At 31.7% G+C, this 24,348-nt stretch overlaps 2 protein-coding genes across 2 annotated transcripts in view; both read right to left on the reverse strand.

The window, feature by feature from the left end:
* LOC140040934 (condensin-2 complex subunit G2-like) overlaps positions 1-24,348 on the reverse strand; it is a 116,277-nt gene that overhangs the window by 53,513 nt on the left and 38,416 nt on the right. The window lies entirely within an intron of this gene.
* Positions 2,065-8,341, reverse strand: LOC140040933 (cathepsin L2-like). Its single transcript, XM_072087216.1, has 7 exons — positions 8,184-8,341; positions 7,527-7,770; positions 5,402-5,554; positions 4,936-5,160; positions 3,822-3,987; positions 3,513-3,624; positions 2,065-2,810 (listed from the first exon to the last, which is right to left on the reverse strand). The coding sequence occupies exons 2-7, from the start codon at positions 7,767-7,769 to the stop codon at positions 2,711-2,713; spliced, it is 999 nt and encodes a 332-aa protein (XP_071943317.1). The 5' UTR covers position 7,770; positions 8,184-8,341; the 3' UTR covers positions 2,065-2,710.

The raw sequence follows: 24,348 nt of genomic DNA on the forward strand, positions 1-24,348 counted from the left end.
GTGTAGCCAGAGCATTAAACATTATCTCTTTTAAATTTATTCCCGTCATTCACCTAAAGTTGCCTCCAATCCAATTTAGTTTATGTAAATATTGTATGTAGAACTTTGATGTTATTGTTGGATTTCATGTTGATAAAAAAAGGCAATTTTCAAAGCGCCATTTGCAATAATAATGAGTGTTGTAATTTGTTTCACCTCACAGTGGTTTGGCAATATTTGAATTGAATGTTAGCTAGATAAAGGGCTTTTTTTAATTAGCTTGTTGATAGTTCTTCAAATGCTCAAATGTTAACATTTGTAAGGTTTAAAAATGTTTTTGTAATGAATTATGTGTATACTGTACTTTTGATGAACAAACTAACGAACAAAACCCCCTTTGATTTTGTTTAAAATTTGAATTTGATTACAATCTAACGTAATAAATAATGCAAAATTAAATTGTAAAGATGTCGACATTTTAATAACAATGTGGGATAAAGCAAGTGTGCTATGTGGTATTATATTGAGCATTAGCCTATATGTATAGTATGTTATATAATGCCAGTATCCTTTCATTTAAGATTCCTCAATATCCATTACAGTCAAATCTCCCAAAATTGGCAATCAACATCCCTAGTTTTTCCAGAAATTCCAGTTTCAAAAAACCATTTTAAAGTTAACTAAATATATAAACTTTTATTTTACAAATTCAATGCATATAAAAATCATATGAAGTTAATGGAAACCTTTTGAAATTCTAATTTTTGCGAGTTTCCGGTTTTGGGAGAGATGACTCGATAATGGTATTAATCAATGCAAGTAAAATATATGTAATGCTTTTTTTATGCAATATTATAGTTTAATGTCACTTTGTATTAATGAATATTCATTAGCCATTTTTTGCATAAATGTAATAAGCATTGAATGATTTGAAAGAAAAAGTTTGATTGAATGTTACTTGTCTTGTTGTATTCTTTTATTGTTTTCAATTCAGGCTGTAAATAATAATAACAAATTACATTTATAAAGCGCTTCATAATGACAGAAACAAACTCCAAGCGCTGTACATAAAAATAACATAAACATCTGGTCAGCTTAAAGATATTAAATAATTTTGTTTACAATTTTTTTTGTTGAATATACCATTTTAATGTTATATAATAGTTATTGACTTCAACCAAGAATTGGATCCAATGGATTTTTGGTTGAATTTAACCATCATGTTATTTTATAAGTGAAAACATTATTTTTTTCTGTTTTTTTTTTACGGAAGTGATTCACTTTATTAAAGCTAAAAAATAACCTATTCAAAGTCTGATTTAATTAATCTTTATTTTTTTATGTTTTTGGGGGACAATAAATCTTTAATCTAAAGCAATCAATAGCAAAAATTTTTAAATTACAAAATAAAAAAAGGTATAATAATATACAAGCGAGAACAGTTTTAAAATACACATGTAGTTTTTGCAGGGGAGGTGTGGGGTAGGGGGAATGCGATGAAAGTAAAAGTTTCAAGAGAACTTGTACATTAACACTAAACATTAGTGTCACACATTTCATATACATATAATAGTGCATTACATCACATATTAAAACCTCAGCATTATGTGGTAGGGTGACCAGTTCATTTCCATGCTGCCGCATCCTCCCTAGTATTTTCAACCAGGTACTCATTTACAGCCGAGTAGACTGGGAGTTGTCAGGAATTGAACCCAGGTCTCTGTATGACAGTCAAGTGTCCTAACCACTCGGCTACCCAACTCCATATGTTATGTTATATTGTCTCACACTATTGCATCATCTATTTCTTTACCTTTTTAGAGTTCACGATTATCTTCTTAACCACAAGCAGTATTCAGTCCAGACTTAACCCAAAGTCTCTCGTTATTATCTTTTTATGTTTATAGTATATCACTATACCAATATTTCGGTTTTTGTCTGTCCAGCTCAAGTTTTAAACATATGAAACGTCATGCGTGTCAAAATGTCTATCATATAACCAATATTAAGTTGAATCGCCGTTTTGCACGTAGACTATACTATAGTCGGTCATTTAAAAGTGTAATAAACACAAAGACATCAAAGTACAATTATACATTTTTATTGAACCTACTAAAAAATACCTGCATTGAAAAAGTGACGAGGCACAACATACTACAAATAATACTAGATAAGAATAAATATTATAAAGTATCGGATGTATTAGTCCAAAAGAATGCAACTTTACTATTCTCTTTGGTGGACAACACGTATCCTTAAGCACTGTCTACACTATCAAACTAGTTTGACAACAAAAGTGTGATGTGCCAAATATGATAAGTGATATGGCCAAATATGGTAGTGACATCATTATGTACATATATGGCCATTTTTTTGTCACATAAACTTTGATAGTGTAGACAGAGCTTTATAAGACAATAACAACTGTATTTACGAAGGTTTTACCCAAATGTTCAAAAAGTTTATATTGCATTTAGTATAATAATAGTAACAGTATAAAAGTACATTTTCGAAAATTATTTTTAACACTAAATATTGTTCACGTCTCACAAAACAAACTTTACTAAAGAAAATAGATGTGGTTGTACGTAGAGTATTAATTAATAATTTTATTGTCATATCAAACTATAATGAATATTATATAACTGGAATTTTTACACAGCATTAAATTAATTAATATCCAGAGGTAATGATTTATTGTGTGTAAAAGTTATGTCAAAGAATTTTAAATTTATACTAGAGGGTAGCTAGCAGTAGTAGCAATTCCACACTGGTTGTTTTTGTTACGTGACATCATAATGTATCCTTCTTGTCCCCATGTTGTTCCCCAGCTGCAAAAAAAAAAAGAAACATAATTGTTTACAATAATTGCAATTAAAAGGATAATTAAATTAATTACTCCTTGGATCACCATAGTAGGTTGAATCTCCAATGTATTCAAATTTGTTAATTATTCATTTTTATTTTTATATGTATTTTGTTTCGGCTCACTTTATGCAATAGTTCATTTAACCAAGGCAATCTAACGAACGATGTTGAGCTTGCCTTGCCAAAATATGAACTCGTAACAGTCCTTTGGTCTTATGCCTGGCTCAGAAAAATATTAACAGTACTATCTGCATATTTTACCCGGTGCATGGTGTCTGTTAATAAAGCGTGTGCAACTGATTGTGTCGCAGCCACAGATAAACCCTTTGATCCTCCCGTGTCTGTTAACCAAACATTTGAGAAAGTAAATTGGCCAATCGAAAATAAGTCAACAAGTTAAGGGAGCGTGGAAGTGATCGTGTCACAGCCACAGGTAAACCCTTAGCTCAGCTAATCCTGTTGTTAGATTAAGTTAATTTAACTCGCAGACTGAAACAAGACCACTATTTAACCCTTGCATAAATTCTATGTATAAAGCTTGGTTCCCACTAGGACGCAAGCGTGTTAGCCAATGACAAGCAACAATTTGATTAATCCATCACTTGTGATTGGTCAACTTGCGTTGCATCCTAGTGGGAACCAAGCTTAAGGCAGCATGTTCTTACCTGTTCTTGACCAACCAGTAATCTGAACCAGATGCACTATCTGTGCCATATCCAACAACAAGGACACCATGATCTAACCTAGTTGTGCTGCATGCAGTTTCATCATATACACCTGAAATTAATATTTATATACATCTTATTAATATAATTCCTTAATATTATAATAAAATATATTTAAGAAAGAAGATCAGTTTATCTGAAATCGATCACAAAAATAGAAGACCAATTCAAATTTGCTCCAGCCAAAAAAAATGGTATAAAAATGTAGTTACCTAAAAACATTTTTGTTAATGGTAACAATGCACTTACCACTTTCATACAGTTGGAAAGACCCATGGCTGGCATCAATAGCAACAGAGATTGGTCCAACAGTTGCTGAAGCCTGCTTGAGGGCGTCTTCATCTCCAGATGTTACGTCAGTGAATCCTTTACATTCAGCAGCATCACCGCTTTTAGTGAATTTACATTTTTCATCCTGAAGTATGAATGAAAATACAAGATAATTAATGTAGACTTGTTGAAACTAGCTTGGCTACGACCAATGGAGGACTTGATAAAACACAAGTGTGGAAATAAGTTGGGCTATTACCAATGGAGGACTTGCTAAAACACAAGTGTGGAAATAAGTTGGGCTATTACCAATGGAGGACTTGATAAAACACAAGTGTGGAAATAAGCTGGGCTACCACCAATGGAGGACTTGCTAAAACACAAGTGTGGAAATAAGTTGGGCTATTACCAATGGAGGACTTGATAAAACACAAGTGTGGAAATAAGCTGGGCTATCCTGAATGGAGGACTTGATAAAACACAAGTGTGGAAATAAGCTGGGCTACGACCAATGGATGACTTGATAAAACACAAGTGTGGAAATAAGCTGGGCTACGACCAATAGTAAATTGCTGATACTGGTGAACCCTGGCTGAACATATTACTGTCATATTATAATAGGAAGTAAACATTAGCACTATCACCAGAATTGCTACCCATTAATGTATTATTACAAGGGTTCAAGTATGTAGCCAATGATACGCGCTGAAATTAGTCACGTGTGCAACAATAAAGCATAACAGCACTCTGCATGTAAACCTTATGGCAGATTACGTTGAAGCTACACAATATACGAGTACGAACCAGTCATCTGCACCGCAGCCCCATTTATTTTGCTAGGCTAGGCGGTGATTTGATCGCCGAGCACAGTGGTGCTTGCCGTGGTAGCCTAAGCTAGGCCTAGGTGTATTAACCCAAAGAGAAGGCAAGTTCATAGACCCATGTTATAAAACAAATTAGTGGACATGCGGCGCACTCTCAGGTATTCACAATATGTCGTGTATTCGCGCCATTGTAAATACCCTCAAGTACGCTACAACTCCACTAACGCACTCTGACTTGTGCATTATTTGTATACTGCAAAAACTCTTACCTCGGCATCATATGGGTAAGAGGCTTCCGAGTCAATACCGCCATTATCTTTGACATATTGGAAGGCTTGATCCATATATCCACCCTCACAGCCAGCATTTCCTTCAGATGCGGAACAGTCAACCAGATTTTGTTCACTGAGGCTTACAAGTTTGCCAGTTTTCTTGAAGGTTTGACCCTCAAGGGATCCAGTAGAACTAAAGGCCCAGCAAGAACCACATTGTCCCTGAAAATACACCAATAAGAGTAATTGGTAGTTAATATTTAATTATTGATCCTGAGGATAATCAAAGTATATTGATTGAAACGTCGAGAAACTCCTCAACAGTTCTTTTCAGAACTATGTATACGTGGTGTACCGCAAACATTTGATATCACCATACACAATCCACTTATATTTTTGATACACTTATAACTGAATGCGATTATAATCGCACTCATATTGAATACATAATTTGTAACTTTACCTGATTTTTGACTGGTGTTACATAACCTTGGTCTCTCCAATCAACTTTGTCTGGCATTTCCAAAAAGATAGAGGCCATGAAAGTGGAAGCGGCACCTTTTGTTTTATTACTGGCTTTGAAACCGTTCATTATTCCAACAAATTCTCTATTTCTCTGCAAAAAAAAAAGAAATATAAAACTAATTTTTTTTTTTGTGTAAAATCATTATCTTTCCATTCAGTGTTTCAGGTTTTGCCTCCAACTGGTGCAAGACAATTATACATAAAATAACAACTTATCTAGTAGTGGTAGGTTATACTAGCCATTAAAAACATAGATTAAGAGCAATTAGAGGCTATTATTTTGTCCATTGAATCGACAAAGTACAATATTATTTGAATTCCTTGTATTTAGTAGATTGGTTACAGCTTAGTATAGTAGGCCTATATCAATAATTCGGTATTTTCTTAATTTGCCAGACTTTTTTATTTTGTTATTCTGTTTGGCCAACTAAAGGATCATCTTTTTGTGTGTTCACTGCTTGATTGTGAGATATTACATTTTTTTTTACAAATTATTTAATTATTTTGTGGGGGGGGGGGGGGTTGTAGAAGTATTTCTTACATTAAATAATTTTAATTAAAAATGTATTTTTTATGAATTTAATTCCCATGTAAATAGTTAATATTCATTATTTTCAAATTTCACTTTGTATACAATTTATAATAATTTAAATTTTCAATTTTAAAATGTGTAATCTACTATATATTTGATTTGATTTAGAAATAAGTTATATTTTGAATGTGTAATTAATTTCTAACTTAATTAAAGACTGTTTGTGCAATTTGTTTTCACATGACCCAAGTGGAAATAAGGACACTTTTCCTGTGGCTATCCTTGTATGCAAGGTCTGTTCCTTTGTGCAAATGTTTTTTTTTCTATTTCAGTGTTAATTTGATATTCATGTACCAGTATTTATTTGAAATGACCTTGATTGCTTAATTAAAGAAACTCAAAACTCAGGGTTTTAGATAAGAGAGATAGAGATAGGAAAGAATAATCCAAAATTTACAAGGTTTAGTTCACTTTATATTTTAAGTTCCTGTTTAAATGTTCTATTGTGTATACACGTCACGTTTTGTTCCGTGTCGTTACGTTATTGAATCTTTTGTCTTGTATTTGGAATACCAAATATAGATGAATTCAAAGCCAAAACCAAACTTAATTTGAATTCAATGTATTTCGATGAGTCACTCTCAAACGTAAAAAACAATGAATTTGTTTAAAATCGACATACATTTTCTAAATGATCATAAGTTATATTTATTCTACATTAACCAGCATATTATAGCAGTTATTATTATAGCAGTTATTTGCCAGCCTTGCAACAAGTAAGTGATTCAACCTTGATGTCATGTGATCCAGTGAACAATCACTGGTCACATGATTGTTGGAGTAGGTATTGTTTGTTTGTGGTTAGTTTAGTATTTCATCCAAGGTTTAGTGTCATGTGACACACTGGTAATATTATTATTTTTAGTTATATAACAAAGTATAAAGACTGCAATGACAAACATTTTATATAATAGCATACTATTACTATAGATAAATAAATATATCTTATCAATTATCTGGTCTCAAGTAACAACAACAATTGAATCGTAATACAACTGTGTCATGTAACAGACTGGTATTATTACATGTTGGGGTTTTTTGTAGTTATATAACTAAAGTATAAAGACTGGACAATGAAAAATCCATTTATAATAGCATAAATCAATAAATTTATATGATCATATTTATCTTATCTTGTCTATCAGGTAACACTTTACACAATCGTAACACAAACAATTCTAAGCTGATAAAAGGTTAATACTGTACAATGGATAATCAGTAGTTGTTGATTAATACATTTACAATGGTACTCCAAGATAAGTATTTGATTAGGATTCTAAAAGTGACGCCATATGGTGTAAAATTACACAAAAACCTTCAGAACACTTGTGTGAGTTATTAATTAAAGGTTTAATTTGTTTTTGTTTTGTTTAGGTTGAACATTTTCCATACAAAGATTTTAAAGTCCTGTCTTTAGGATTGTACCAAGATACTTATATTTATTATTAAAAAACGTAATACAAAAACTCACCATATCAGCGTATTCGTTCATGCCTAGTTTATAGGAGTGTTTCTTCATGTCGTATTCAAGATTGTGCTTTGCAACTTTTTTCAAATTTTCTTCCCAAATCAATCGTCTGACTTGTTCTTCGCCCTTTTCATACGCCTTGTTGTGCGTGTTCTTCCACATTTCCCAATCATCATCAAGGTCCAATATGAATGGGCTTGCAAGCGTGGCAACAATAGCCAATGATAATACTACGAAACGCAACATTCTGTGTGAAAAAAAAAGAAACGGTTAGAAGGAGCATAGATGGATTAATACTTTTAATTTTTAGGCGTTTTTAAGTTTCTTCTTCTACAATGTTTCAGTTACAAATACTCCACCGTCATTCAATTTGTTTTGTGCTTTAGAAATTCTTATTTTTATTCTCTATTTGTATTACTTATTACGGTAAACTTAGGCCTAGTCATGGTATATGCTTTAAAAACAGCAAACAAAAAAGATGCATGGATCTGTTTTGTTATAACATCCAGGCTGTATACGTACGTCGTGTCCTCTCGGCCCAGCAGCCTGCTGATTGAGTCGAGATGAGAAACTGCTGCACAGCCGGTCAAAGAAAAGTGTACCCTAGTTATGCTAGGCCTAGATAGAATATTTAAATAAAACAATTATTTTTTTACTTACTTAATATTAAGTACAAGGTGAAAGACAACCGGTGACAAGATTTTGTAGTACGGTTTAAACTTTAAAACGTGTGGGTCGTACTTTTATACTGTCGTTGCTGCGTAGTGCGGTGATGTGTGTAAAGTCGCGAACAATGAACTTCCTGGTGGTTGGTGGTATAGTATCCACGGACACGTGAGACGGTATGCGTCTCGTGACTTTACACAGTCATGTGATTCGTACTCATGGATGTTATTACGTCATAATACTGGATGATGAAATAGTTTTTAATAATTATAACAGCGAGACTGCATGCGATATTCGGCCTATATATTATGTAAGATAATGAACAATTGATTTCCTTTTATTATTATTATTATATACGGATCAGGTGCCGTTTCCGGCCACCTCGACTCGTATGGACTATACCATTATAAAAAGATGGGAAAATAGGGGTGTCCCATTTATTAATTCAGTGTGTTAATGTGTTAAAGTACTGCTGCTTTTGTTCTTTTGTTTTTCTTGTTGTTTCAGCAACAAAGGGAAAACAACTACGCCCTGCATGCTGTAGAATTAATTTCAGTTTTCAAGTTAATGCAGTATATTATGGCTTTTATTTCTATATAATGTTTACAGATTTATAGATACAGAAAGTATATAAAGAAAATATAATTTACCTAACGATAACACAGTAGTACATTTAATAAAGATGACAGTATACATTTAATAAGATCTATCACATACTCTGATTATTAGGTAATCAGTAAAACAAATAAACATTATAATTTTGTCAATCTGTACCATTTTGTTCCCAGAAAACACAGCGTTTGACATTGCATGTTTTTAGGTTTGGTTTTTCTAAAATGTTTTAAACACGTTTTTAAACGTTTCTGTGTAGAAATACATGTTCTAATTGAACAACATTTGCATCAAAAACGTTATAATAGCGAATGCAAAACGGAGCTGATAATGTCGCCATGAAGAGGATGATTGGTGGTGTCTTCTATAGCATGGAATACACCGGCAAGCCGTTCGCTGTAGAACGAGTCAAGCATTTGCATAGACAAACCAATTACTTTCCACGCTCTACCCAGCACCTTCTCAATTTGGTCTTTATCCCCCTTACATTCCCTTACTGATATTCCTAGCCCAATACACAATATGCCCAAATAGAACATCACTGATTAGAGTAAAACATAAACACTACTGCCAGATACTTATAATTGTTAACAATCTCTACTTCCTTTACTTTAATTAATGTATACTGTCAGACCAATTATGTTTTCGAAAATCAATCCTTATTTCTTTCGTTTTATTTATGTTTAGTTCAAGAAAATAAAAAATATGATTTATCTACCGATAGGATTGGGCCTATTAGAATGCATTTCCCAACATTCTTTAACATATTTCACAACATTATAGAGTTTAGGTAATTTAACCGATTGTAATGTAGTATTTAGGATATTTTAATATCGATTGTACTGTAGTATTTAGGATGTTTTAATTACGATTGTATTGTAGTCCATGGGATTTAGACTTTTAACTCACACAAATTGCAAGAAAAGGTTTTTTTGATGAAATGTGTTCTTTAGACCCTACTGAAGACATTTATCAACGTTAGGACATTTTTCGACAACGGGAAGTAGCCTAATTTGCATAATTAAAAATGGCGGCCATTTTTAATAACGTACTATGTATCTTGGAAACCGCTAGTCACAGATACTTAATTATGGTGTTAAAATCGTTAGAATATATGTATTTATATTCACTTTAATGAAAAAGTTTGTCCAAAAATGAATGGAAGTGCTATTTCTAACATTATTAACCTTTGACCTTGAATTCTCATATCTCAGCAACCACTAATCGGAGATATACAAATTAGGGCTTAAATTGTTCAGAAACTGCACATTTATATCCAGTCTAATGGCATGTTTTTGCAAAAAATGGCGGATTCTAACATTATTGACCTTTGACCTTGATTTATCATATCTCAGCAACCACTAATCGGAGATATACAAATTAGGGCTTAAATTGTTCAGAAACTACACATTTATATCCAGTCTAATGGCATGTTTTTGCAAAAAATGGCCGATTCTAACATTATTGACCTTTGAACTTTACACTACATAAAATCGCATAACTTTGAAAATATTGTACATATGAAATTATTTTTAGTGTCAAATTGTTCAGAACATACATGTTTCTATAGAGTCCAATGACACATTATGTCCAATAATGGCCTATTGTATGGTTATTAACATTTGAACTATATTTGAAAAGGATTTAAACCCGGAATCTTCTTCATGTGGACATCCATTAGAACATGTGATTTGGCACTCTAAAATGTAAGAGTTGCAACGTTGACTTATTATGTTTAGTTTAAAGTAGGCCATTGGTACATTAAATTTACTAGATGATACGCTCGCTTCGCTCGCGTACCATCTAGGTCGTCACCACAGATGGTTCTCGAATACATAATAATTTCAGCGTTAAAAAACTGACGATTTCAAATGTACAATAATGCAGGACAATAAGACACTGATTTATGTACTCAACTAAAATTAGCACCCTGGGAATTACTTCCGACAGAGAAACTTGTCGCAAAATGAGACCAATTGTTTAAGTCAAATTTAAACAAACTTAATGTGTGTTTTGTATGTAACATTATGGTTGAGGGATGGGGAAGAGGATGGGTGCAAAGAGGAACAATTTTTATATATAGTCTTTATCCATTTAATAACGAAATATTAATTGTTTTCATGTTTTACAAATAATATACCACTAAACACAGTAAAGCATTGCGATGTAATTGAAACTATCACCGTCCTAGTCGATTGAAATAGTACAGTACATGTAACGATACACTACGACGTATATATGTTTATATAATGTTAAACAATTTGTGAAAACCACCTCTCTATTCGGGGCAAATCATAAATTCGATTTAATCGTTAATAAATATTAAATTATCTAACTCAATTTAATTAGTAGGCCTAATGGTTTTCAATTGTTTCTAGAGCCAATTCATACTTAAGTTGGTTCCTACCCTCCCACCCGAAGTTGTTGTTGATCCTTCGTACCATGAGTATACAGTACTTGCCTTTACGACGCCTGAGGGAATAGACACTTGTGGAACAGAGATTGGAATGTTCCATTCATTTCAAATCAATACATTTGCATAAACGTATATTAAATCTATCAAAATAGTATTTTTTAAAGAAAATCGGCCTGTCTTCAACATTATGATACTGTACGCGAGCTGTTCAACCGGTTTTCAGCTATTAAAAACAATTATCGTAGGAGGAGATAGGAAAATGCGAAGCCTCCTCGCATTTTTGTGGCGGGTATTTTTCAAGATGGACATCCATTAGACAGTGTATACCACGATCGGAAAACACCCCTATTTGGGGCAAATCGTTGAACCTAAATTCGTTTTAATCGTCAGTAACTAATTATCTAACTTAATTTAATTAGTAAACAGGGTTACATCAGGTGGTTAAAATCAGTACCGAAAGTACGAACCAACTTTATATACCATCGAGTAAAAATTCTAAAAGTAAGGCGCGATTTACCGAATTTTGCCCTTACGTAAATTTATATATAGACTAGATGGCACGCTCGCTTCGCTCGCGTACCATCTAGGTCGTGCCCACAGATGGTTCTCGAATACACAGTATTTCCAGCGAGAAAAAAATGGAGATTTCAAGTGTACGTACCGCAGGACTATAATACATTGTCGTTTACAGAAACGAATAAATATACACAATGATTTATGTAGTCAACCAAAATTAGCACCCTGGGAATTACTTCCGAGAGAGAAACAAAATGAGTCAACATTTTTTATTTGGACTCATTTAAACAAACCCAATTTGTGTTTTGTATGTAACATTAAGGGTTGAGGGATGGGGAAGAAGATAGGTACAAAGAGGAAACATTTTAAAATATATTCTTATCCACTCAGTAACGAAATATTGTTTTTAATGTGTTATAGGCCTATATAAATAATATACCACTAAATACAGTAAAACATTTACGATTTAATACGGTACTTTGTTAAAACACTCACTGTCATAGTCGATTGAAATAGTAAAGTACATGTAACGATACACCACTACGACGTTTATATATTTTTAAATTATTAATTAATACAAACGTTGAGAAGCAACTGTCAGTAATAACGTTTATTTATTTGTATATTATATGTTTATAATCTAACAGTAGGGCCTACCCACACTCACAGTAATAAAGTTTATTTGTATATATTTTTATATTACATCTAACAGTACCAACACTCACAGTAAGAAATTTGCGATTCAAATTGCGATCAAAAGTGGTTAATACCTTAACAGTATTGTACAGCTTTGCAATACTATTTATGTTTATTCTCCAAGGGGGCCCATAAATCTAAATCTATACCTCTATGGTTAAACCAAATAATTTGGAATGTTTATTTGTATATTATATGTTTATAATCTAACAGTAGGGCCTAACCACACTCACAGTAATAAAGTTTATTTGTATATATTTTTATATTACATCTAACAGTACCAACACTCACAGTAAGAAATTTGCGATTCAAATTGCGATCAAAAGTGGTTAATACCTTAACAGTATTGTACAGCATTGCAATACTATTTATGTTTATTCTCCAAGGGGGCCCATAAATCTAAATCTATACCTCTATGGTTAAACCAAATAATTTGGAATGTTACATTCATCACAAATCAATACATTTGTAAAAACGTATATTAAATGTATCAAAATAGTATTTTTTAAAGAAAATCGGCCTGTCTTCAACATTATGATGCTGTACTCGAACTGTTCAACCGGTTTTCAGCTATTAAAAACAATTATCGTAGGAGGAGATAGGAAAATGCGAAGCCTCCTCGCATTTTTGTGGCGGGTATTTTTCAAGATGGACATCCATTAGACAGTGTATACCACGATCGGAAAACACCCCTATTTGGGGCAAATCGTTGAACCTAAATTCGTTTTAATCGTCAATAACTAATTATCTAACTTAATTTAATTAGTAAACAGGGTTACATCAGGTGGTTAAAATCAGTACCGAAAGTACGAACCAACTTTATATGCCATCGAGTAAAAATTCTAGAAGTAAGGCGCGATTTACCGAATTTTGCCCTTACGTAAATTTATATATAGATAAGCATAAACTATTGCATTCATCCATAAACTGCCTACAAGTTTACACGTTTGTTTATTTTATTTCTTATCGTCCTCGCAGCTGAAGCTGAATTACAAGATATTTATATTAAAAGCATTAAAATTGATGGTTAAAAATGGTAAAAATTAAATCACATAGAAACATGGTACATACACAATACATTCACGTAAAAAAAGTACAAAAACAAATTATAAAAGGTTAAAAACTATACACCACTAGTAGTCATACTGTATATGGTTATTGAAATAATAAATAAATTCCATAAGAAACTGAGGTTTTTACTGTATACGGCGAAAATATTGCAAGTGGTGGTCAGCCTAATTATGAGTCTCGATAGCCAATTTAAACTAAACTAAATATGTTGCATTAATATCGATCTTTTAGAATTCCAGTTGTCAACAATGCGTCTAGTAGTAGAAAAGGCCTTCTTAATAAGACTATGTTTCAACCTAAAAGAATGCCCTCAAGAGTAAATATAAACCAGGGAGTTGTTATTAGACAACTCCCTGTATAAACTAAATAATCTTTAGAAATTTGTTTGTTGAATATGCCATTTAATGCCAATTTAATTTGATCGAAAAATAAATTACTAATTTGAAAAAAACTTTAATAAACCTGCAAAATGACATGGCCTATTTAAAGTATGTACAATATATCATTAAAAAAACGACATCTTTGTTGGCTCTGTTAATAGTGTGAACACCAAATTTCTCCTGAGTAAGATGCAAGACCTAATTTAAAATTTATTAATAATCCAAACCTATAATGTATGTATACATAGTCTAATATTTTTTTTAAAAGTGAATATTTTCAGTAACTAAATTAAATCAACTGGTTACATGCACGTTAAATTACCACCATATTCTAAACAACAAGTACGGTAGTGCCAAATCAAATGTTCCAATGAATGCCTACATGAAGAAGATTCCGGGTTTAAATCCTTTTCAAATATAGTTCAAATGTTAATAACCATACAATAGGCCATTATTGGACAAAATGTGTCATTGGACTCTATAGAAACATGTATGTTCTGAACAATTTGACACTAAAAATAATTTCATATGTACAATATTTTCAAAGTTATGCGATTTTATGTAGTGTAAAGTTCAAAGGTCAATAATGTTAGAATCGGCTATTTTTTGCAAAAACATGCCATTAGACTAAATATAAATGTGTAGTTTCTGAACATTTTGAGCCATATTTTGTGTCTCTCCTATTAGTGGTTGCTAAGATATGATAACTCAAGGTCAAAGGTCAATAATGTTAGAATCCGTCATTTTTTGCAAAAACATGCCATTAGACTAGATATAAATGTGTAGTTTTTGAACAATTTAAGCCCTAATTTGTATATCTCCGATTAGTGGTTGCTGAGATATGAGAATTCAAGGTCAAAGGTCAATAATGTTAGAAATAGCACTTCCATTCATTTTTGGACAAACTTTTTCAATAAAGTGAATATAAAAACATATATTTTAACGATTTTGACACCATAATTAAGTATCTGTGACTAGCGGTTTCCAAGATACAGAGTACGTTATTAAAATTGGCAGCCATTTTTAATTATGCAAATTAGGCTACTTCCCGTTGTCGAAAAATGTCCTAACGTTGATAATTGTGTTCAGTAGGGTCTAAAGAACACATTTCATCAAAAAAACCTTTTCTTGCAATTTGTGTGAGAAAAGGGTCATTTTTTAGCTAAATCCCATGGACTATTGTAGTATTTAAGATTTTCTAATTTCGAATCCGATTGTACTAAAATTTAAAGTGTTTAAATCCAGATAGGAATAACATAGGCCTTGTATTTTATATACTTTAATTTTGATTATACTGTAGTGTTTAGTTTAGTTTTTATATATAATAAGTAAGTATACCTACTTATATAGTTTTTATTCATTCATAGGAATCACCTTTATATTGGTGTCACACATTTATCAGTTAATGGTGCATCCAATTTACAAACAGAATTACAAATAACATAAGCCACAAAGTTCTAAATACTAATACATACCATCAAAACAAAATGTAAACTAATTAATTAATTAGATCTGTATGAAAATACATAATACGTAAATTGTACAATAACTACAAAAATACAGGATAGGCCTAATAAATAAATAAAACATACAGATACATCCTCATAGAGATGTCTGTAGCTTGTTTACTATATTAATCAATTAGTTGAGAGAGGTAATGCTGATAACATCTAGTAACCCATGCTTTCATTCAATATTTTTTACAATAAAAATCAAAGATTTTTCCAAATGTTTCATTTTCAGTGAATAAACTGTCTAGCATAAAGTGGTGTTTTAATTCCTGAGGTCCACAATTACAATTATCCAGTACATACTTAATTATTGTCTAACAGAGTTTAATGAAGGACATTTAATAAATAAAAAATGGTTTACTGTTTCTTTTTCGTTAGTACTACACATCTTACATAATCCTGTGTTATGATTTGACCAGGATTGTCTACGACCCTCAAGATCTAGAGAGTTTGATCTTGCTTTAAATTTTAAATTGATACCCTTAAAATTAGTTTTATCTAACAAATATTGTTCAAGGTTTGGTTCCTTTATACATAGTATATTCCGTTAACGTTGTTTTGCATGGAATTTCGTTTTGCTTTGGGCCTTTGAAAACCACTCGTTATGATCAACTTGTTTATTATTTTTTCTAAATGGCTTTATCCAGTTAGTAGATGCATGGTTCATTAAATTTGTCTATAAAATTTGTTTTATTTAAAATATCTTTAGTTAGTATAGTAATATTGTTGGCATTCCCTAACACAGTTACCTAATAATAACATGCCTTATAAAAAGTACATGCATTGCTAGGTTTGATGTTTTGTATTGTTCCTTGTAGTTTGTACTGTAGGTTACATAACAGAACAATTGTATTGTCTTCCCATTCAATAGACACCCTTCTCTACATAACACATAATACACCACACCACCTCGACTTGTATGGACTATACCATTATAAAGAGATGGCAAAATAGGGGTGTCCCATTTATTAATTGAGTGTGTTAATGTGTTAAAGTACTGCTGCTTTTGTTTTTCTTGTTGTTTCAGCAACAAAGGGAAAACAACTACGCCCTGCATGCTGTAGAATTAATTTCAGTTTTCAAGTTAATGCAGTATATTATGGCTCTTTATTTCTATATAATGTTTACAGATTTATAGATACAGAAAGTATAAGAAAATATAATTTACCTAACGATAACACAGTAGTACATTTAATAAAGATGACAGTATACATTTAATAAGATCTATCACATACTCTGATTATTAGGTAATCAGTAAAACAAATAAACATTATAATTTTGTCAATCTGTACCATTTTGTTCCCAGAAAACACAGCGTTTGACATTGCATGTTTTTAGGTTTGGTTTTTCTAAAATGTTTTAAACACGTTTTTAAACGTTTCTGTGTAGAAATACATGTTCTAATTGAACAACATTTGCATCAAAAACGTTATAATAGCGAATGCAAAACGGAGCTGATAATGTCGCCATGAAGAGGATGATTGGTGGTGTATACATCGGCAAGCCGTTCGCTGTAGAACGAGTCAAGCATTTGCATAGACAACCCAATTACTTTCCACGCTCTATCCAGCACCTTCTCAATTCGGTCTTTATCCCCCTTACATTCCCTTACTGATATTCTTAGCCCAATATACAATATGCCCAAATAGAACATCACTGATTAGTAAAACATAAACATTCTATAGTACAAATATCCTGCTTCACCCCAAAGAACCGAGTTTCCTCAAGCAGTACAGCCTTGTATTTAACTTCTTAACTACGATCAACATGTCCACTACTGCCAGATACTTATAATTGTTAAAGCTCAGATACAGGCATGAATTTTAAATATAATATCTGGTTAATTGTACATAAATCAAATATTTGTAACAGAAATCAAGACGAAAAAGCATGAATTTCCCTTAATATGGTCAAATACAAAATTTGGCAAAAATTTGCCATAAAAACCAGGAAGACTTTTTTTCAGTAGTTAGGTAGTTTAACCTATGTAATAACATGTCTGGTGACTCCCTAGAAGGTGAAAAAAGATGGTGGATATATGGTGGATAATTTTTGCTTTAGCATGAAAATAAAAATCTGAAGTTGAATAAAAATACTAGAAATGTAAAATTCAAGTTATATTACCTATATTTAGTCATTTGATAACATTTTTTACCACACCGTTTATTTTTCATAGCTTTTTAAAATGCCTCTCTATTTACAAAATTTGTGTATAAAAGAATAGAGATTTTACTGTGTAAGTTGAACTATCCCCCCCCCCCCCCCCACTGATAAGAAAGTGCTTATTTTCAACAAGCTCGTGTAACACAAATAAAATCCCAAAAATTATGAAACATAATTATGGGAAACTATAGATCGATAATTATTGGAATGTATGATCAATAGAAATTTTTTGCCCGCACCTGGCCTTTAACAATCTCTACTTCCTTTACTTTAATTAATGTATACTGTCAGACCAATTATGTTTTCGAAAATCAATCCTTATTTCTTTCGTTTTATTTATGTTTAATTCAAGAAAATAAAAAATATGATTTATCTACCGATAGGATTGGGCCGATTAGAATGCATTTGCCAACATTCTTTAACATATTTCACAACATTATAGAGTTTAGGTAATTTAACCGATTGTAATTTTGTATTTAGGATATTTTAATATCGATTGTTCTGTAGTATTTAGGATGTTTTAATTACGATTGTATTGTAGTATTTAAGATTTTCTAATTTCGAATCCGATTGTACTAAAATTTAAAGTGTTTAAATCCAGATAGGAATAACATAGGCCTTGTATTTTATATACTTTAATTTTGATTATACTGTAGTGTTTAGTTTAGTTTTTATATATAATAAGTAAGTATACCTACTTATATAGTTTTTATTTATTCATAGGAATCACCTTTATATCGGTGTCACACATTTATCAGTTAATGGTGCATCCAATTTACAGACAAAATTACAAATAACATAAGCCACAAAGTTCTAAATACTAATACATAACATCAAAACAAAATGTAAACTAATTAATTAATTAGATATGTATGAAAATACATAATACGTAAATTGTACAATAACTACAAAAATAAAAACAGAACAACAAAAATACAGGATAGGCTTAATAAATAAATAAAACTTACAGATACATCCTCATAGAGATGTCTGTAGCTTGGTTACTATATTAATCAATTAGTTGAGAGAGGTAATGCTGATAACATCTAGTAACCCATGCTTTCATTAAATATTGTTTACAATAAAAATCAAAGATTTTTCCAAATGTTTCATTTTCAGTGAATAAACTGTCTAGCATAAAGTGGTGTTTTAATTCCTGAGGTCCACAATTACAATTATCCCAGTACATACTTAATTATTGTCTAACAGAGTTTAATGAAGGACACTTGAATAAAAAATGGTTTACTGTTTCTTTTTCGTTAGTACTACACATCTTACATAATCCTGTGTTATGATTTGACCAGGATTGTCTACGACCCTCAAGATCTAGAGAGTTTGATCTTGCTTTAAATTTTAAATTGATACTCTTAAAATTAGTTTTATGTAACAAATATTGTTCAAGGTTTGGTTCCTTTCTACATAGTATATTCCGTTAAGGTTGTTTTGCATGGAATTTCGTTTTGCTTTGGGCCTTTGAAAACCACTCGTTATGATCAACTTGTTTATTATTTTTCCTAATAAATGGCTTTATCCAGTTAGTAGATGGTTCTTCATTAAATTTGTCTATAAAATTTGTTTTATTTAAAATATCTTTAGTTAATATAGTAATATTGTTGGCATTCCCTAACACAGTTACCTAATAATAACATGCCTTATAAAAAGTACATGCATTGCTAGGTTTGATGTTTTGTATTGTTCCTTGTAGTTTGTACTGTAGGTTACATAACAGAACAATTGTATTGTCTTCCCATTCAATAGACACCCTTCTCTACATAAAACATAATACACCACACCACCTCGACTTGTATGGACTATACCATTATAAAAAGATGGGAAAATAGGGGTGTCCCATTTATTTATTAATTGAGTGTGTTAATGTGTTAAAGTACTGCTGCTTTTGTTTTTCTTGTTGTTTCAGCAACAAAGGGAAAACAACTACGCCCTGTATGCTGTAGAATTAATTTCAGTTTTCAAGTTAATGCAGTATATTATGGCTCTTTATTTCTATATAATGTTTACAGATTTATAGATACAGAAAGTATAAGAAAATATAATTTACCTAACGATAACACAGAAGTACATTTAATAAAGATGACAGTATACATTTAATAAGATCTATCACGTACTCTGATTATTAGGTAATCAGTAAAACAAATAAACATTATAATTTTGTCAATCTGTACCATTTTGTTCCCCGAAAACACAGCGTTTGACATTGCATGTTTTTAGGTTTGGTTTTTTCTAAAATGTTTTAAACACGTTTTTAAACGTTTCTGTGTAGAAATACATGTTCTAATTGAACAACATTTGCATCAAAAACGTTATAATAGCGAATGCAAAACGGAGCAGATAATGTCGCCATGAAGAGGATGATTGGTGGTGTCTTCTATAGCATGGAATACATCGGCAAGCCGTTCGCTGTAGAACAAGTCAAGCATTTGCATAGACAAACCAATAGTACTTTCCACGCTCTACACCCAGCACCTTCTCAATTTGGTCTTTATCCCCCTTACATTCCCTTACTGATATTCCTAGCCCAATATACAATATGCCCAAATAGAACATCACTGATTAGTAAAACATAAACATTCTATAGTACAAATATATCCTGCTTTACCCCAAAGAACCGAGTTTCCTCAAGCAGTACAGCCTTGTATTTTAACTTCTTAACACGTCCACCCATTTAAGCTTTAGTCAAACACTACTGCCAGATACTTATAATTGTTAACAATCTCTACTTCCTTTACTTTAATTAATGTATAGGCCTACTGTCAGACCAAATATGTTTTCCAAAATCAATCCTTATTTCTTTCGTTTTATTTATGTTTAGTTCAAGAAAATAAAAAAATATGATTTATCTACCGATAGGATTGGGCCGATTAGAATGCATTGCCAACATTCTTTAACATATTTCACAACATTATAATAATAATAATAATAAATAACATTTATAAAGCGCAAGAGACAAAGGTTTCAAAGCGCTGTGTTTTCCAAGATCAGTGCAAGTAGTAGCGTGCGATTATGCTTCTCTGAAGAGATGAGTTTTGAGTTTAGTTTTAAATGTGATAACAGATTTTGATGAGCGTATTTCGAGTGGTAGAGTGTTCCAGAGTTTTGGGGCTGCGACAGCGAAAGCACGATCACCGTAAAACCGAGTTCTGGAACGGGGTCCAGGTTTTAGAAGAAGTCTGCTGGATGAACGAAGCGAAGAGTTGGTTGACGGAGTAATGATGTCACATATGTAGGCTGGAGCACATCCGTTGATGGCCTTATATATGTCAGCAACAGGATTTTAAAACGAATGCGCTGATCAACAGGCAACCAGTGTAAGTCACGTAAAACGGGAGAAATATGTTCATGTCGAGAGAGTTTAGGTAATTTAACCGATTGTAATGTAGTATTTAGGATATTTTAATATCGATTGTACTGTAGTATTTAGGATGTTTTAATTACGATTGTATTGTAGTATTTAAGATTTTCTCATTTCGAATCCGATTGTACTAAAATTTAAAGTGTCTAAATCCAGATAGGAATAACATAGGCCTAGTATTTTATATACTTTAATTTTGATTATACTGTAGTGTTTAGTTTAGTTTTTATATATAATAAGTAAGTATACCTACTTATATAGTTTTTATTTATTCATAGGAATCACCTTTATATCGGTGTCACACATTTATCAGTTAATGGTGCATCCAATTTACAAACAGAATTACAAATAACATAAGCCACAAAGTTCTAAATACTAATACATAACATCAAAACAAAATGTAAACTAATTAATTAATTAGATATGTATGAAAATACATAATACGTAAATTGTACAATAACTACAAAAATAAAAACAGAACAACAAAAATACAGGATAGGCCTAATAAATAAATAAAACTTACAGATACATCCTCATAGAGATGTCTGTAGCTTATTTACTATATTAATCAATTAGTTGAGAGAGGTAATGCTGATAACATCTAGTAACCCATGCTTTCATTAAATATTTTTTACAATAAAAATCAAAGATTTTTCCAAATGTTTCATTTTCAGTGAATAAATTGTCTAGCATAAAGTGGTGTTTTAATTCCTGAGGTCCACAATTACAGTTATCCCAGTACATACTGAATTATTGTCTAACAGAGTTTAATGAAGGACACTTAAATAAAAAATGGTTTACTGTTTCTTTTTCGTTAGTACTACACATCTTACATAATCCTGTGTTATGATTTGACCAGGATTGTCTACGACCCTCAAGATCTAGAGAGTTTGATCTTGCTTTAAATTTTAAATTGATACTCTTAAAATTAGTTTTATCTAACAAATATTGTTCAAGGTTTGGTTCCTTTATACATAGTATATTCCGTTAACGTTGTTTTGCATGGAATTTCGTTTTGCTTTGGGCCTTTGAAAACCACTTGTTATGATCAACTTGTTTATTATTTTTCCTAAATGGCTTTATCCAGTTAGATGGTTCTTCATTAAATTTGTTTTATTTAAAATATCTTTAGTTAATATAGTAATATTGTTGGCATTCCCTAACACAGTTACCTAATAATAACATGCCTTATAAAAAGTACATGCATTGCTAGGTTTGATGTTTTGTATTGTTCCTTGTAGTTTGTACTGTAGGTTACATAACAGAACAATTGTATTGTCTTCCCATTCAATAGACACCCTTCTCTACATAAAACATAATACACCCCACCACCTCGACTTGTATGGATTATACCATTATAAAAAGATGGGAAAATAGGGGTGTCCCATTTATTAATTGAGTGTGTTAATGTGTTAAAGTACTGCTGCTTTTGTTTTTCTTGTTGTTTCAGCAACAAAGGGAAAACAACTACGCCCTGCATGCTGTAGAATTAATTTCAGTTTTCAAGTTAATGCAGTATATTATGGCTCTTTATTTCTATATAATGTTTACAGATTTATAGATACAGAAAGTATAAGAAAATATAATTTACCTAACGATAACACAGAAGTACATTTAATAAAGATGACAGTATACATTTAATAAGATCTATCACGTACTCTGATTATTAGGTAATCAGTAAAACAAATAAACATTATAATTTTGTTAATGAATCTGTACCATTTTGTTCCCCGAAAACACACGTTTTTAAACGTTTCTGTGTAGAAATACATGTTCTAATTGAACAACATTTGCATCAAAAACGTTATAATAGCGAATGCAAAACGGAGCTGATAATGTCGCCATGAAGAGGATGATTGGTGGTGTCTTCTATAGCATGGAATACATCGGCAAGCCGTTCGCTGTAGAACGAGTCAAGCATTTGCATAGACAAACCAATTACTTTCCACGCTCTACCCAGCACCTTCTCAATTTGGTCTTTATCCCCCTTACATTCCCTTACTGATATTCCTAGCCCAATATACAATATGCCCAAATAGAACATCACTGATAAGTAAAACATAAACATTCTATAGTACAAATATCCTGCTTTACCCCAAAGAACCGAGTTTCCTCAAGCAGTACAGCCTTGTATTTAACTTCTTCAACATGTCCCCCCCCCCCCCCCATTTAAGCTTTAGTCAAACACTACTGCCAGATACTTATAATTGTTAACAATCTCTACTTCCTTTACTTTACTTTAATTAATGTATACTGTCAGACCAATTATGTTTTCGAAAATCAATCCTTATTTCTTTCGTTTTATTTATGTTTAGTTCAAGAAAATAAAAAAATATGATTTATCTACCGATAGGATTGGGCCGATTAGAATGCATTGCCAACATTCTTTAACATATTTCACAACATTATAATAATAATAATAATAAATAACATTTATAAAGCGCAAGAGACAAAGGTTTCAAAGCGCTGTGTTTTCCAAGATCAGTGCAAGTAGTAGCGTGCGATTATGCTTCTCTGAAGAGATGAGTTTTGAGTTTAGTTTTAAATGTGATAACAGATTTTGATGAGCGTATTTCGAGTGGTAGAGTGTTCCAGAGTTTTGGGGCTGCGACAGCGAAAGCACGATCACCGTAAAACCGAGTTCTGGAACGGGGTCCAGGTTTTAGAAGAAGTCTGCTGGATGAACGAAGCGAAGAGTTGGTTGACGGAGTAATGATGTCACATATGTAGGCTGGAGCACATCCGTTGATGGCCTTATATGTCAGCAACAGGATTTTAAAACGAATGCGCTGATCAACAGGCAACCAGTGTAAGTCACGTAAAACGGGAGAAATATGTTCATGTCGAGAGAGTTTAGGTAATTTAACCGATTGTAATGTAGTATTTAGGATATTTTAATATCGATTGTACTGTAGTATTTAGGATGTTTTAATTACGATTGTATTGTAGTATTTAAGATTTTCTCATTTCGAATCCGATTGTACTAAAATTTAAAGTGTCTAAATCCAGATAGGAATAACATAGGCCTAGTATTTTATATACTTTAATTTTGATTATACTGTAGTGTTTAGTTTAGTTTTTATATATAATAAGTAAGTATACCTACTTATATAGTTTTTATTTATTCATAGGAATCACCTTTATATCGGTGTCACACATTTATCAGTTAATGGTGCATCCAATTTACAAACAGAATTACAAATAACATAAGCCACAAAGTTCTAAATACTAATACATAACATCAAAACAAAATGTAAACTAATTAATTAATTAGATATGTATGAAAATACATAATACGTAAATTGTACAATAACTACAAAAATAAAAACAGAACAACAAAAATACAGGATAGGCCTAATAAATAAATAAAACTTACAGATACATCCTCATAGAGATGTCTGTAGCTTATTTACTATATTAATCA

Source organism: Antedon mediterranea, chromosome 2, assembly GCF_964355755.1.
Source record: "Antedon mediterranea chromosome 2, ecAntMedi1.1, whole genome shotgun sequence".
NCBI classification, from domain to species: Eukaryota; Metazoa; Echinodermata; class Crinoidea; order Comatulida; family Antedonidae; genus Antedon; species Antedon mediterranea.

Excerpts from the sequence above, each read along its gene's own strand:
- LOC140040933 (XM_072087216.1), bottom strand. The coding sequence starts at position 7,769 with ATGTTGCGTTTCGTAGTATTATCATTGGCTATTGTTGCCACGCTTGCA. Across the intron at positions 5,555-7,526 it reads TGAACGAATACGCTGATATG|AGAAATAGAGAATTTGTTGG; the intron begins GTGAGTTTTTGT and ends TTTTTTTTGCAG. Across the intron at positions 3,988-4,935 it reads CTTACCCATATGATGCCGAG|GATGAAAAATGTAAATTCAC; the intron begins GTAAGAGTTTTT and ends TTCATACTTCAG.